Genomic DNA, 16,012 nt, shown 5'->3' with positions numbered 1-16,012 from the left:
GCGGGCATCGGGTAGACGGCTGCAGATGCCTGCGGGCAGCACCGACGCTGCCCGCGGTGACTGCAGACGCGGGGGCAGACTCTGGCACTCGCTGTAGGCCAACGCTGGCTTGGGTCACACCAGCAGCGTCTCCCGCTCTGACCAAGCCCTCTCGGGCTGATCTGGACCTGGCTGCATGCCTGCTGCTGCTCCCCCTCTCTCGCTGTTGGAGAGAAGAAATCCAACCATTTGGCCCTACTTTACCTGCAGGTCCCAAGGGACGTGAACTCTGGCTGCTGGTGTCTGGGAGTGAGGAAGGAGAGGATACTGTAGCTGTTGCCCTGCTGCACCGTTTAACTGCTTATTCCTGTCAAAGTGACCGACCTCCACAAATATGGTTAACTAGAGGCTCCTTCTTACTCCCTGTGCAACCAGACAATGCTGGGTCCTACCTAAATCTATTGGCCCACACAATCCTTATGGTGCACCAGAGCCAGAACCCCAGCTACTGCCTGTACTAAGTGGATCAAAGGCGCCTGCCACACCACCTGCCGCTAATCAGATGCAAGCTGACAGGGCACCTGACTCCCGATGTGATGTACGGATGCTGCATGAGGCTGGCAGACGCTGGCCGTGGGTGCAAAATGCTTGTTTTGACAGTGTGACATTTGTGTTTCGCAGCCTGGAACCAGCTTGGTCAGTTGTTGACTCCCCCTGAGAAACGCAAAGAGGTGGACCAAGGTTTTCCAAAGCAATCTGCGATGGTGGGGTGCCTGGGGTTTCCGAGACACCTTTAATGGGAATGTACACGCACTCCTCAGTTGAGGTGCAAGTCTGAACAAGGGTTGGCACTGTCATTGCCTGTGGCAGAGCTGACATCTTTTGCTCACTAAGAACCAACACGTTAGCCATGGTTTCTGTTCCACTGTTAATCAACCTTATTGTTTCTAAGCAGTGACTCCAGAGCTCATGAAATGTCCTGGGTCCATGCCCTGGAGACCAATGCTTTCTATTCACTATGTGCTGCAGAGAGAGCAGTGAGAGGAGTTCATTCCCATCATGCTGCCCTGCAAGGGTCTGATCTCTGAGCATTGGGGAGCTCTGGGAGAGGGAGGTCTGTCTCCAAAGCCCCTTCAGTCCTTGGCCTCTCTTCTTAATGTAGCAAGAGTGCTGGCCAGTGCTGGGTGGGATGATGGTCTTTGCAATGTTGACACCCGGCTACTAGGCATCGAGACAAGTCGCTTCTTGCTTATCCATCCTGCAGGCTCCGTCCACAGTGATTCACTTTATGTCAGCAGGGGAACATGATGTGTCAGAAAAGGCTGGGACTGGGGGTGGGGAGGTCAAACGTAAAACAGGGCAATTCACACTAATGCCAGGCCTCCTTCTAAGTAGAATCCACCAGGCGGATGTAGAGGGATGAGGATGAAGACGGGCATCGAGTTCTTTAGCCACTGTCCTTTGCTCCGGGTGGCACTTGACACCAGGGCAACAAACCATGTTTCTGTACGTGGCTGGCATGGCAGCAGCTGGCCCTTTATGGAGCTGCTGTGAATTCCCCCACGACTCACTCTCACAGGCGTTATCCAGAGGTAAACGTGCTGCAGGCCACGTGCATATGGAACACAATTGTAACTGAGCCTGGGTAGGCTGGTCACCCAACATGTGGCCTCAGCTACAGCAGGGCCCTGTTGTACCTCGAAAGATTCTAGAGCAATCCAGCAAAGCCCAGGGACTCGCTGGGAGAGGTCAGTTGGTCCAGAGCTCCCTGGGTCTGACAGAGGCTCCTATGGCTCTCCTGGCTCACACCAGCACCTAACCAGCACAAGGTTTTCTTCCACGCTTCCCTTCAAGGGGACTTTGCCATCACCCAGAGTTGAACTCTGGCCCTCACTTCTGCATTGTTTTGTTCAGATCACTGACTTCCCTCTCTCTATTTCTCTCCTCTCTCCCAGAACATCTTTCTTTCCAATCCACTGCTGAAGGGCCTAGCAGGGGCTGGAAATCAAATGGGAACTCAGAGCCCTGGCTCATGCTAGTACTGTCCATTTAAAGCACACAGTGCTGGGATTCTGGGGTGAGATGCAGAGTTTATTAGCAAAGGTCAGTCCCATGCTGTTACCAGCAGGTGTCATCATGTATCAGCTTGTCTCTCAGGCCTCACAAAAGATCCACATTCATGGTCTAAAAAACAGAGGCTGAGATTGCAGCAACAGTTTTCTCCTCTATGGAGTTACAAAACCATCTCTCCTGGCTGGTTTGACAGTCAGGAATTACTGGGAAGCAGAAATGCACATCAAGACTTCCAGATTCTTTGCACGGATGCCCCCCCTTGGCAAAGGCAGCTTTCCAGAGGGGTAAACAAGGCTCACAGTGCCCCTGTGAGCCACATAGTTAATTCCTAGGGTAGGGGGGAAACTGAGGCACAGAGAGGTGGCACCATTAGTCAGCAGTAGAGCCCAGAACAGAACTCAGGAGACCCAAGTGTCAGGCCAAGTTTAGACATAAACTTCTCTGTATTGGAGGTGCCCAGGACAGATGTGGTTTACATGTCTACTGCTCCATGGCTGAGAAATTAATTACAAACCCCCAAACCAATTGGCACAATATAGGCAACCATCATGTGTTCCTTCAGCTGTCTGCGCAGCAACAGCGGTGAACAAACAAATGCTATTCCCACCGCTGCTGTGACGCCATCCATGATGCTGATGCACAACAAGGATGTTGTGGCAAGATAAGGTGCCACGGAGGTTAACGCTGCTGCTCCATGCAGAGGCTGTGGCGAGAGCTATTCCAAACACTGGAAAATGTGCCTGCCTGCCAGCTGGAAGGGGACAGAGCCGGGAGGGATGGAGATTGCATGCCAAGCTCCTCTGCTGCCCAAACAATGGGAGGGGGAAAGCAACGCTCTGTGCTCCATCTCTTTGTACCATGTATTATTCTTTGAGTGCGCTGCTTAGCTCAACAGCACTACTGTTGAGTGTTCCCAGCTTCTTTTCCAGCTGGTACTTTCTATTAAAGCTCCATTTGTAGTAAATGGTTAACAAATGATTAAGTGATGTTCCCATCACAGCTAATTCATCGCTAATTATTACAGGCTGCTTCTCCCCACAGTTCTGCCATTTCTCACACTTCAACTCAGCTTCATTTAAAATGCACGCTACTCACATATATAATATACTTTTAGCAGCAGCCATTCATCATCTGATGAGCCTATGGAATTGTGTATTATCTTGACTATGACTGACTATTAACTTGACTTTACAGTTACCCAGACCAACAGATCCATTCAAATAATGGTTTAACAGGGTGGTTTAATCAGATCAGCTCTTTACAGAAGCACAGAAAAGTAGCAGCAGCAAGAAAACAAAAAAAAAGGGACCAATATTATTTCTTTTAAATCCATTTTCCAGCACCCTAATTGGGCTTCATAGAAAGAGCCAGTGCAATAGAAGGCATGTGGCTAGGATTTCCAAAGGCTCCTAAGTACATTAGGTTCCAAATCTCATTGAAAACCAAGGGGATTAGGCAACAAAGGCTTACAGACCTCACCCTATATGACCATGTTCAGACACCAAGTGCCCACAACTCTGGCTGACAGAGGGGCTAGAATGGTTAAGCAAGTGCCAGTACTGTACTTTGACAGGCTCTGCCCCCCAGAGTCCATCTCATCACACTTCTTGATTTTTAAATCTAATAACATTATTTGAGGAAGCTAATATAAATACGAGAAGCAAAACCCCCCCTCTCTTCCCCAACCCCTTTGTAAAAAATATCTGGACAGTGTCCCTTTAAGTACCTCCAAAGGTCCAGGCTATAGCAGGAGATTAGCAGCTCCATAGCCTTCCCTAGGACCAGATAGATCAGGTGCCTGTAGTGGCTGAGTTCAGGTCTTGTCCAAACTACATCCTGAAGGCAGTGAAGTTTAGCAGAGGCACCGCTGAGCACAGCTAGAGTCTGCGGAGGCAGTTGTGCTGCGAACTGGTCGCTTCTTGTGCTCCTAGAGAGAATCTCTGGGGTCATATGAGGCTTTCAGGTCTTGCTGGTATAAGTGCAAAGCAGCCTCAGCTCATGGCACTGAGTCGAGGCCAGAAGTGGCTCTTCCTTCTCCCAGGAAGCTCTTGGAAGTCTCAAGGTTCCCCACCAAGCAGCCTCAAATCTCCCCACATCACCCTCCAGCTTCTGCATTTAAACCCCATGCTGGGAGAGGGGCAACTCACATGGTATCAGAGGAACACAGCATGGAAGAGACCTCCTAGGCCCAAACTACTGGCTGAAGCCCAAGACAATGGACTGAGGATCCCTCCTGCCTGTAGGTATCAGAGTAAACAGGGGATTTGCTCCCATGTTACAGTCAAGATGCTTTATTGCATGGAACAAGGGAACCCACTGAGAAGTGTCTCTGCAGACCTAGGGGTGCTCCTGCTGGAAGGAAGGGAAGCAGGGAGCAGACAGAGGCCAGGAGCTGGTCAGCATCTTTCACAGTCAGTCGTTCCCTTGTCTGACAAGCAAATGATGCTGTATGCTGCAGTCATGGGACAAGAGTCTGACCTCATTTGCGCTGGATTTACACTGGCTCAATTCCACTTCCATTGGTTAACCCAATTCACACTGGGAAAAATGGAATCTGAAGCAGGCCCGTGGTCTGCATATAGCCAGCCAGTCTGGTAACTCCAGGGCCTAGTCCTGTCCCAGACCAATGCCCCTGGATTTCAGGGTGGAGCAGTTGCCCAAGTAAGGATCTGATCAAGCCTCTTTAGTGCTGTCCCTAGAGAAGGCTGCAGCGTACGTTTGTTTTAAACTTGGCCATAACTGGTACAAATGTCCGAGAAGCAAGCAAGAGCCAAATGCAATTGTGTAGCAGATCAGAAAGTGTCTAATGGCACCAGACTGCCAGACACTTTCAGAGCAGACCCTGAACAGCGGGGGGAGATAAAGGAAGAAAAGTGACCATGAGCATGGGATAAGAGGGAGATATGAAGGGAAACTGTAAGATGATGCACCTGGGCAAAAATAACCCAAATTATACCTACAGTATGATGGGCTCTACATTAGCTGTTACCACACAAGAATGAGATCTGGGAGTCATCGTGGGCAGTCTGCTAAAAAACATCAGCTCCGTGCTCAGCAGCTGTCAGAAAGGCAAACAAAATGCTAGGGATTATTAAGAAGGGAATTGTAAACAAAACAAAGTACCATCATGCCCCTTTAGAAACCCATGGTGTGTCCACACCTTGAATACTGTGCCCAATTCTGGTCCCCACACCTCAAAAAGGATATAGAAGAACAGAGAATGGCAACAAGGATAATTAGTGGTATGGAGGGGCTGCCAAATGAGGAGAGACTAAAGAGATGAGGCCTATTGTTTTCAAAAGAGACACTTGAGGTGGGACATAACGGTTTACAAAATACTAAATGGCAGAGAGATAGGAAATAGGGATTTATTATTTACTCTCTCTCACAAGAACCAGGATTCACAAAATGAAACTAGTAGGTAGTTAGTTTAAAACTAAAAGGAAGTTCTTTTTTCACACAGTGTGTAATTAAAGCGTGAAACTCATTGCCACCTGATGTTGTGGAAGCTGACAGTTTAGCCAGATTCAAAAATGGAGTAGACACTTCCTTGGAGGAAAGGGGCATCAGTAGCTATTGAGCACCAGGGTTAGGGATAGAGCATCTGAATCAAAACTTCCTGGACCCTAAATGCTGAAGGCTGCAAGTGAGAAAGGAACAGCAGGAAAAACCCTGGTCATGCCCAGTTCACTCATCCTTTCAGCACTCTCTCTGCCACTGTGCAACGCAGGATATTGGGCAAGATGGACCTATGGTCTGAGCCAGTAAATGGCAATTCTTATGTTCCTATGGGAGGCTGCACCAGGGGCTCAATTCATGCTGTTGTGCTGCCCCTTGGGTGGTTGTTGTCACCCCCCCCTCGCCTGTTTAGAGTGGGGTCAAAGACAACACACAGGGCCGCACAATGCAGAATCAGACCCCAGACATGCCTGCCTTGGGAACAGTCACTTCTGGGTCCCAAGTCCAGTTCAGCAAGCCCCGAGCAAATCTCCCATTCCATGCAATCATGATCAAAGAAGCCCATTGCCTGGGTGTTTCCTGTCAAGTCTCAGTGTCATGATCTATGGAGTTCAGGCCAAACAGGTGCAGTGGCAGAGAATGGAGGCAGCCAGGAGAGGGGCACTGCTCTTCACAGGTTGAGGAGCTGGCAGCGTGGTTTCCATTTCCAGTGCATCCCACAGCCCCTCACTCAGGCTGCAGAGACAGGTCTCCCTGGCAGGTGGGGATTCAAAGGACCAGGGACCCCACAAGCAGCTGCAAGGGACCGTGACCAGAGGGCTGCCCAAGAGACAACATGGGAGAAGCCACACAACAATTAAAATGAACAACTGGGGCCGCAGTGGGCACCACCCCCCCACACCGAGCCTGGGCAAGTAACAGGATAGTAACCTTACTGTGCCTGCCAGGGAGCAAGTCCTGCTCTCCACTGGGAACAGTGCTGGGTCATGTGCAGCACACCCCACCCCAGTGCTGAGGGACATCTCCGTTTGCCCCTTGCTGTGCTAGGCAGGGCAGCAGCAGCTGCTCTCTGCCCAAAGAGGCCAGCACTTGCTATTTCAACATCCCCATAATGAAGGGGCCTCATACCCTCCCTTTCATTCTCTGCAGCATACAGATGGGGCAGCAATACATGGAGCATGCTGTGTGCCCCAGACAACCGCCCTCCAAGCTCCTGGCTCCCAGCCCTGGGCATGTTCAGTCCCCCGCAGCTGATGATCCAGCCCCCAGGCCACTCCACTCCCAGTTGCACGGCTGTGGCCAACCAGCACTTTCAAAACTGTGAGAAAGGGGCCTGAAATTCAGAGCTGGATCCTGAATACCCAAACCCTGAGGGGAGGGGGGAGCTGTTGGGGTCAGGGCCCATCCGCAGCTGACTTATCTTTCCCTGTAATCAGTTATGAAAGGGAAAAGTGGAGCATCGTTCCACTCGCACCACATGTCCCTGCCCTGCTTCTAGACAGCTGCACTTCAGCTGTAGGTGGCACTGCCCCCCTACTTCAGCACCAGCTCCCGGAGCATTCAGGCAGCTTTACAACAGGCACAGAAACCCTCGTGAATACAAAAATAGACCAGACAGCCATGGGCATCTCAGTCCAACTGGTTGCCCCAGGGGTAGTTAGGAGCCAGCATCAGCCCATCAGTCACTTCTTCAAGGCATCACAGCTCCTGTGAACAGAGCACTGGGTGAGGGGAACTGTCTTAAGAGCAAGCAGAGACCACAACTCCAGTTTAGGCTGCAGAGCAGCAAGTCCACCCGCCTGCTGCCAAATCTCCATTTCACAAGCAGGCTGAGGAGCGCCGCATGAGCCTGCCAGCCTGAGGAAGGAGACGGCACATGGCCCAGAATCCCAGGAAACCAGTGATGCCAAAGCAGAGTCTAGTTGTGAAGCCTGTGTACACCCATGGGGACTAGCAAGGCCCTCTAAGCCACGGTACCCCTTTGAGATTGTCTCACACAAAAAAAATGCCTCACAGTATCTGTGACACACGTACACATGCACAGTGCAAGACAACACCCCGATCAACACAGAGTATACCCTGCTCTGAGCAGCCACCCAGAAGCTGAGCCAACCTCTGTAGTGGCCAGCCAGGCAAAGCACCTGAGGGGAGAGCCAGCTCCATCACTGCCCAGGGCTCACAGAGCTTGTCTGGGTGTTTCTCACACTTCCCAAGAATCTCTGGGGCTCTTTTCCCTGACACTCTGATCCTCTTCTCTTTAAGCCTTGGTGGATGCTGTTTGCAGGCCTTGCTGGCAACCTCAGGGATGCAGAGGCTGCAGGGGCAGGGCCCTTGCCTTTAGGTTTATGCTCTGTGGTACATGCAACCTCCCAGATGTGCATCTGACTGACAGCCTAGCAGAGCTGAAAGGAGGAAACTCCTCCCAACTCCAGCCTCAAATATCCCTCCAGGAGGGCTGAGAAAAAAACCCCACGCAGAGAGCTAAGACAAGGGCAGCCTCAGGGTTGATAATGAGCATGGGGGAGGCATCTTGTCACAGAAGTGGTGCCGTCACCCCGAAGCACAGATCCTGTGATGTGTGTGACTGTGTCTTAGGGGGGTGTAACACGAACCAAGCCCAGCGTGTGGCTGTGCTCCCAGGGCCCAGCCTGTGTGTTCAGTCACAGGCACTGTCCCAGCCTGTTCCCTGTCAAACCCAGTCCTTCCTGCCCATACAGCTGCTGGACGGAGAATCCTGATAGCAGCAGTCTGCAGTCAGTGTGTGGCCTCTCTTACCTCTGAGCCCCTGGCTCAGAGGGTTTGTACCACAGACGTTCTCCCTTTGAGTCAGAGATATCCCACTCTTGACATCAGTCACATTTGGCACTTGGCTGACTCTGTGTTCCCTGGTGAAGCCCCTAGGGCCAGGATGGGTGGGAGAAGGTGATGTTATAGAGGCTTGCCCAGCTGGCAAAGACCCGTTTCTCCGTGATGAAGCGGTGGTGGTTGCCCTTGCGGCTGCGCTCGTTGTGGATGTAGATTGTACACTCATCCGGGCCCTTGGGCTCGTAGTAGTGATATGGCATCTTGTGGGGCTGAGACCTCTTGCTGCGGAGGACAGAGATACAGGGTGAGCCACTCGGATGGGGGCAAAGTGCTGGGGCCCAAGGGGAGGTGGCTGACACAAGGGCTCAAGCCTTACCTGCAGTAGTTAGGAGGGACCATGCCATAGACATGCACCTTGTCACACAGCTCCACAGCAATGACCATGGTAAACCAGCCTGTGCTCAGCCATGACCGGGACTTCTCCCTGAGGGACAGAGAAGAATGAGGGAAGGTGGAGGGAGAAAGAGAGTCAGCTAGAGAAAGACAGGAGAGGGGATAAAAGGAGGCAGAACAGGGGAGATAAGACCGGGAGAAGCCAGTTGGGGGCAGAGGAATGGGATGAAACAGAATTACATCGAAGCCTCACTCCCACCATTCCTCCATATCTGCTCCTCTAAGGAGGATCCAGGCCCTTTGGATTGGTGGGGGACCTGTCAGCCCTGAATCCAGTGACAGACAGCGAGACAGGCGAGCGGCTGCAAGAGAACTGCATGGCTTCTTTTCATGGGGAAGAAAGGTGATACAGCAGAGGTAACATGCAACAGGATGGGGTGCGGGCTGGCTGGTGGGGTGGGAGCTGACTGGTAAAGCTGGGATGCTGATGGCACCAAATGAGAGGTCAGGAAGGAGGCCCCTAGGTACCTGTCTTTCCCAGTCTCTCCCCTGAACAAGTCATCAAACTGCTTCATACGACCAGGGGACACAACGTAGGCTGACATGTTGGGGAAGGACATGCTGACACGCTGGATGATCCTGAGCAGGCTCCTCTGCATCTTGCTGGGTGGCCCCCAGAAGATGAAGATGGTTTCCGGGGTCTTGTTGACAAACTCCTGTGGCTTCTTCAGCACCTGGTAGATGCTGGAGTGAGCCACCACGCGGAAACTGGTCTTGTTGCCCACGTCTGCCTCATAGCCGGTGGTGGGGGCATCGTTCATGCGGATGATGCACTCTACCTGGTTGATCTCTGAGCCTAGCTTGCTCCCCAGCAGGTGGCTGGAGCTGGTGATGATCACACACTGGTGGCAGTGGGAATTCAGAGTCTGGGGAAGAAAGAAAAGAGAGCAGTGACTCTATCAGCACTGGCACTTCACCACTGCCTTGCACCCTCACTGCACAGAGCAGTAGCCCTCTTCCCCAACAACACGGCCTATGCCCCCAAGTTCCTGGAAACCCTCTGGCTGATGACAGCAGCAGGAAGGGTGGGTGGATAAGGTACTGGATGGGGACTCAAGAGAAATTAATTCCCAGCTCTGCCATAGACTCCCAATGCAACCCAGAGGATTCTCCTAGTGTTTCCATAGTCCTCTCCTAGCGTGCAAGATGCTGAGGATAACATTTCCATTGCCTACTCAGACTGGAAGTGCTCTGAGGCAGCACCTGCCCCTGTCTGTGTGCACAGGGACCGGGGGCAAGGGAACCCTGATCTGAGAGCATTGCTGTTCCAGATATAACTGAGAAAGGAAGTTAGCCGTGTTAGTCCACCCTGCCTTCTGCCTGAAAAGAACGGCTCTGCAAGGCTTAGGCTGGCAGTTCTGCTTGCAGGCAGTAGTGGGCTGTTCTGCACGCAGCAACTACTATTGGCTCCTGATAAGCACCTGAGAAGTCCAACCTGCTGTGCAGAATTAATTAATGATTCCTTTTAATATGTCTGTGAATTATTACCCCTCTCTGACCTACGGGCCGACTGGGGCACAGACAGGCAAAATGACTCATTAAGGGCTAGTTAGCAAGCGGGATGGCAGTAGAAGCCAGGAGTCCCGACAGCCAGGGGCCTGCTCAGAGCAGCGGCTGGAAGAAGCTTGAAGGTCAGACTTCCACCTGAGACACGCTGCAATCTGCACTGTAGTGCCTCTGCTGCTCAATCCCTCAGACAGCACCGCTGCTAGGCACAAGCAGTGCAGGGTGGCATGGAGGCAAGGCAAGGAAAGCTTTTTAAGCTCCTACTGCACCAGACTGTTAAGTGCTGCCAGAGCCAAGGGATACCAGTCTGCTGAGCCCCAGCTTGGAACTCCTACAAGGTCAGCCTGGAGCTAGTCTGCAAGGCTCCTTCCTCCGGTGAGGGCAGGAACATGAGGGAGCCTCAGCTGGATGCCCCGTACCTTGTTTCCATATACAGGGAGGTATCCGTTCCTCAGCCCCCATTTCTTGAGGTTAGGTGGACGATGGGATTTGCTCCGCAGCGATGTGTAGTGAAAGACTTCATTCCCACTGTTAGAGCTGTAGATGATCAGTAGCATGACCAGAGCAAACAGAACCACAAAGATCGCCGTGTGTTGGCCCTGGGTTTTGGGAGAGAGAAGAGCGAGATGAGAAGGGGTCAGACCCAGGGGTAGCACTCAGACAGGTCTGCAGCTCTCAAGAACCTCCAATTTTAGGCACCCACCTGCTGAGCACTGAGCACCTCTGACAGTCAGGACACAGGGTCCCATACTGACACACAAAAAACAAAGTCCCCCCTTCAAAATCAATGCTGCATGGAAGATGTGCTCTGCAGCTGGGAGGTAAAGGCCCCTCACAGAGCCCCTATTGCTCCCGCTTTCTGGGAACTCACTCTGAAGCAAAAAGCCCAGGAAGCACAACATTGCCTTTATTTACCAGGCAGCCAAGCCCAAACCATCCCCTCCCAGCTCTGCTGCGATGCACAGATACATATATATGAGCGGAGGGCTCTGTTGCAGGCAGCTTTTTTGCCCTGCAACAAAGCCCTGACTGGACCTGACAAATTAAAATCCTATCTCCATAATTGTCTATCATGGCCAGCAGCTCTTGAAGCCATCTGCCTCTGAGTGCCAACCACCTACTGGGCCAGTTTGGTCTGTGGCAGTAAAGCAATCAGGAGTGAGATGGTTACACACAGGATGGGGGTGAGGGGATACTCCAGAGACCTGCAGCAAAGCCAGTGCTGGATGCTGGTGGTAGGAGGTGCTGGTGCTGCTGAGGGGACAAGGACCACATGCAGGCCAAAGGCAGGAAGAGGCCTGTACTCATACTTGCCTGTATTAGCACAGTGTGATCCCAGCAGGGCTGGCAGCTACTGGGAGAGCTGGGCCCAGCCACTGCCTTGACAGTGCCCTGTGCTCCAACAGCAATCCCTATCAGCATGCCCAAGCTTTCATCCCAAACCCTAGGGTGGGCATACGCAGTAGCACAGCAACAGAAATCCACCCTACCCAGCTCTGGGACAGAGTGGGCAGCAGCCGGGTGAGCTCTCCCACCAGTGGCTGTGACTGACAGGGACTGGGAGGGAAAGTTCAGTTGCCAGGACCTAGCTGGTCCTTGGCCCCTCCGAGGAGAATGCCAGCGTGAGCACCAGCTAGTGAGATGTTCTGCGATGGCAAGAACAAGAGGGCAGGGAGCGTTAGCCAGCTCTTATGAAGGTACCTGTTATAGATAGTGGATGAGATTTCACACACACAGAGAAATGATACAGATCAGAGAGAAAGAGAGAATCTGGCCGATTTTTAGTTTTAAAAACTCTCCTGCCTCCCAAATTAGAAATGTTCCGATGCTTTTGTGCATTCCTGTCACAACAATAATGCTTCACCCATACATAGTACCTTTTGGCAAGTGCTTTCCAGGGGCTTTGCAAAGTTGGCCAAATATTGCCATTACCCCCACTTTTCAGGGTAAATAACTGGGGTGTCAGAGATTAGAATTTACAAGCCAGGGGGAGAACCCGGGAGTCCTGATTCTCAGTGAAGCGGTGTGAAGCGACAGTCAGTGCTACCCGAGACCAGGTACTGGTTTGCAAGTCAAGATAACAGACTGTGCAAGTCAGACCTGAGCAGTCTAACGGTCCTCAGGAAATTCAAACGTGCCAGAATCCCTAGGGCGAGGTTACTGGATGTCAGCTTGTATGCAGAAGCAGACCCCTGGATGTTGGCTGTGCTTGCAAACCCAGACAGACAGGCACATCCGTTTTCCTTTTATATTTCAATTACAAATGATTTTTAAAACATCAAACATGTTGCTTCCAGTGCCATAAACACAAATAGCTTCTTTCCAGGGTTCCACATCCAGAAAGGGAAACTGGAGAGAAACATGAGAGATTGACCTGGCTGATTTGACTGCCCAAAGCCAGTTCAAAAGGGGGAAAGTTATGCAGCCTCTCAAACAGGCACAAGTAAAACGTGAGGTTTAAAAGCTTGTATATTTTTCTTTAATAACTGAGAGAAGGATTCTAGTCTCAAAGTGCAGCATGTGGGGCAAAGTCTCCCCTGTTACACTATGCAGGGTTTAGGAGCTGGCACTTTAGGGCACTGGGACTTTTGGTGAGATTTTCACAGGTCTTTTGATTGGTTTAACTCTGCCCCTCCTGGTAACTCCCATCAGCTTCACAGCAGCAGAATTATGCCACTGCTGACCAGCTCTGAACCAACAGGCCAGTCTCTCTAACATCAAATTGCCAGGACTTTCTGCACCAGCTCTTGGCTTCCCCCCTCCCTCCCAGTCTTTGGCTCAGTCAGAGATGGGAACCAGTTACTTGAGTCATGTTCTCCTCTGCCCCATGGCAGACTGGGGCCTCTTTTATTCTACCCAGCCTGTTTGTCTATTTCTCCCCACAGCCACCCCTCTGCTATTCCCTCTTTGAAGTCTGTTGGGCACCATGTGCATGGGGCAGCTTGCCCAATAGCTGCTGGGATCGTCCTTACGCCTGATCCATCAGACCTCCCTGGCTATGAGAAGCATTTGGCTGGTCGAAGCTTTGCATGAGAAGTCTCACATTCAACTGATCCCGAAGAGTGCTTACAAGCCCCGGGAAAACCAATTAAATTGATAATCCCCAGGCATCAGAGCCATCAGCGCTCAGCCCCTGCCCCGCTGTCTGGTGGCACCTACATGTTGTCTCCCTTCTATCTGCATGCCAGGGATGGGATCTCACTGCAAATCGGAAGAAGTCAGGTTCAGGAAACACCAAGAGGCAGATAAGCAGAGGGAGCCATTGTCCAGTTGCTTAGGGATGAGTGAAGTTCAGACCCCAAACACCTGATCCTTCTCCAGCCTCATTCAGCTGGCTTCAGTTAGGAAGAAAGATCTCACAGCAGAAGCCATGATACTTGGCAAAACTTTGCTCAGCTACGAGAATGCTCACCCTCAGTGGCTAGTGCTGCCAGGCATTGCCTCAGTCCCCAGAGAAGCTGGTAAGACAGCTCTGAGCTGGGAGGAGCTGGTATTCAGCAAGTTACCAAGTAGCCCTGGGCTCCAGCCCTCTCCATCTATGGGGAAGGGTCCCTGTAGTATGCAGGACTGCATGGACCACCAACGTACGACTGTCCTGCAGATGAAGTGCGCTTGCTACCAGTGGGCGGGAGGTTCCATGACACTGTCCAAGGGCCAGGGATGGACGTCCAGGACAAGGACAGCAGGGCTGCTTCGTGAAGAGGACTTACCGTGTTGTTACTCATGTCTCTGCCAACGTTAGTGTGGAGCCTTCATCAGCATAACGCGGGCACCTGTGGAAAATCCCGGGGACACGGTTATGATCAGAGCCATCCTCCCCTCCTGTCCTCAGCACCTGATCTCCATGCTCTCCTGTAGCACAGCATGCAGGGCACAGAGGCAAGAAGCAACCTAACAGCCCATGCTGGTGTGAACCAATCATGTGCTCTGATCCTGAATGTGGTGAATTCAAGGAGTGGGGGACCTTTCCATGGATCTTACAGGCCTTTGGATCAGGCATTTTGGCACCACACTGCCCTCCCAGACAGGTGGCATCTGCTTGGCAGCACATCAGAGCCTGGGGCTTTCTCCAAGCACTGGGATGTTATCATCGCTCTGCGCTGGGGTCTTATCTTTATAGGCCACCCGATCCCTCCTGCTCTATCCCCCAAACACATTCAGGCCCAGGGTCTGTGTACAAAGTTCCCTCATCTTAATGATAGGCTTCCACCTCTCCTGACCTGCTGGGGATCAGACCTTCTTCCTACAGCATTTAATGAAACCTGGAGGGGCAGTAATCACATTGCAGGGACCTGAATTTAGGGCACCTTTAGGTATGTCCCCCATCAGCCCACCCTTGCCCCTGGAGCCAGGGAAAGGAGCGCTGGTTTGAAAGCTGGATTAGCTATATGCAAGAGCAGCTTGGGTCATTTGCTGTTACAGCAAACACAACAATACGGGTTGCAACATGGGTCTCGGAGCCAGGATTCCTGGGTTCAATTCCAGATTCTGCCAAAGTCCCTGTGCAACCTTGGGTGAAGCCATGAATCCACTGTGCTTTGGGTGCCCTATTTGCAAACGGGGACAACAATCTCTGCCAAATGCTGGGGAGGGTGATGGGGGGCAGGGCTGGGAGAAGTAATTAATAGTCTAACACCTGCAAAGGGCTTTGGAGCTGCCACAGAAGGAAGGCATCACATGACAGAGGAGCCAGTGACCCTCTATTTAGCAATCCAGGGCAGATCCTTCCACCCCCAGGGCTTTGCCACTTTGCTGCAACTTTCCTTACTGAGCTTGCACTGGGGGAAGGAGCCCTAGATCAGAGCAGCACTGGTGTAACAAGATCGTGTACTAGGGCTGCTTGTCTGACCTGCTGAAATCCCCATCCCAGGCTCATTCCCTGGCAGGGAAGGGGCCCATGGGACACGGAGCTCCTGCAAAGTTAGGCGACTCAGCACCAGCCGGCCCCCAGCCCTCGGCTTAGCGCAGCATGATCCCACGCGGGCTAAGCCTCGGAAGGGGATTATCCTCCTACCCATGACGCCGAGAGAAATCCACTCAAACAAATATGCGATCAGGCAACATAAACCTGCCCCAAGGCAGCGTTCACCCATGATTGCTTCCACCCAGGCTCTCCCAGGGACCAAATCCTATTAAAGTAAATAGCTGGAGAAGCAAAGCAGCCGGGCACCGGAGGGGCAGAGGGCAAAGGGAAGTCTGCCCTGGGGGGAGGGAGCGAGTCCAGCCCAGGCCGAGAGGGCCTCCATGCCGCCCCACGGCAATTCTTGGGCAGCCTGTGCGGAGCGGGCGCCTAGGAGGAGGGAGATGCAGATCTGAGTCACTATCCGCTACCTGTCACCTTGGGCCCCGAGCCTCCAAGGGATTTAGGCACCCAACTCCCATTGATTTGCCCTCGCCTATAACAGCACCGTCCCCCCGCAGCGGCTCGGCACAAAGCGGGGCACCGTCCGTGCGAGCGGGCGCGCTCCCGCCGCGGCCAGGACGACCCCAGAGGACGCCAGGACTCAGCTCCCTCTCCCTCCGCCCACGTGTGACGGGGCAGGTCGTGCTCCAGCCCAGGCAGGGGCTGGGCGAGCTCCCCACTCCGCCGGGCGGCTCGGGCTCGGGCTCGGGCTCGGGCCCCGCGGCCGGCTCAGCCCGGGCCGGCTGCGCGCAGGCGCCCGCTGGCTCCGTTCACACGGGGCTCGCGGCGTCCTCCCCCTGCACCCCGAGACCCCCCGGCATCCTGCCGCAGACA

The 16,012-nt window shown here is 52.8% G+C and overlaps 2 protein-coding genes across 6 annotated transcripts in view; both read right to left on the bottom strand.

Annotated features, from left to right (window-relative positions):
* Positions 1 to 5,510: 5,510 nt before the first annotated feature.
* On the bottom strand, positions 5,511 to 14,048 carry ST6GALNAC6 (ST6 N-acetylgalactosaminide alpha-2,6-sialyltransferase 6). Of its 2 annotated transcripts, XR_003095506.1 has the most exons (6): positions 13,986 to 14,048; positions 10,695 to 10,874; positions 9,238 to 9,635; positions 8,693 to 8,800; positions 8,287 to 8,598; positions 5,511 to 7,218 (listed from the first exon to the last, which is right to left on the bottom strand). XR_003095506.1 is itself a non-coding variant. In XM_006029720.3 (5 exons), the coding sequence occupies exons 1-5, from the start codon at positions 13,998 to 14,000 to the stop codon at positions 8,409 to 8,411; spliced, it is 891 nt and encodes a 296-aa protein (XP_006029782.1). In that variant the 5' UTR covers positions 14,001 to 14,048; the 3' UTR covers positions 5,511 to 8,408. The 2 variants fall into 2 exon arrangements, 1 of the variants encoding a protein (XP_006029782.1); XM_006029720.3 differs by having other exon boundaries at positions 5,511 to 8,598.
* Positions 10,816 to 16,012, bottom strand: part of ST6GALNAC4 (ST6 N-acetylgalactosaminide alpha-2,6-sialyltransferase 4) — a 21,998-nt gene continuing 16,801 nt past the window's right edge. For all 4 annotated transcript variants that reach the window (XM_006029719.3, XM_025211237.1, XM_025211235.1 and 1 more), the window contains 2 exons: positions 13,986 to 14,048; positions 10,816 to 10,874 (listed from right to left, as the gene is read on the bottom strand). In XM_006029719.3, coding sequence (XP_006029781.2) covers positions 14,031 to 14,048 — 18 coding nt within the window. In that variant the 3' untranslated portion in view covers positions 10,816 to 10,874; positions 13,986 to 14,030. The remainder of the gene's footprint in view (positions 10,875 to 13,985; positions 14,049 to 16,012) is intronic.

The sequence above is a fragment of the Alligator sinensis genome, unplaced genomic scaffold (genome assembly GCF_000455745.1).
Source record: "Alligator sinensis unplaced genomic scaffold, ASM45574v1 scaffold388_1, whole genome shotgun sequence".
Taxonomy (NCBI): domain Eukaryota; kingdom Metazoa; phylum Chordata; order Crocodylia; family Alligatoridae; genus Alligator; species Alligator sinensis.
This window is presented reverse-complemented; position numbering and strand designations above follow the sequence as displayed.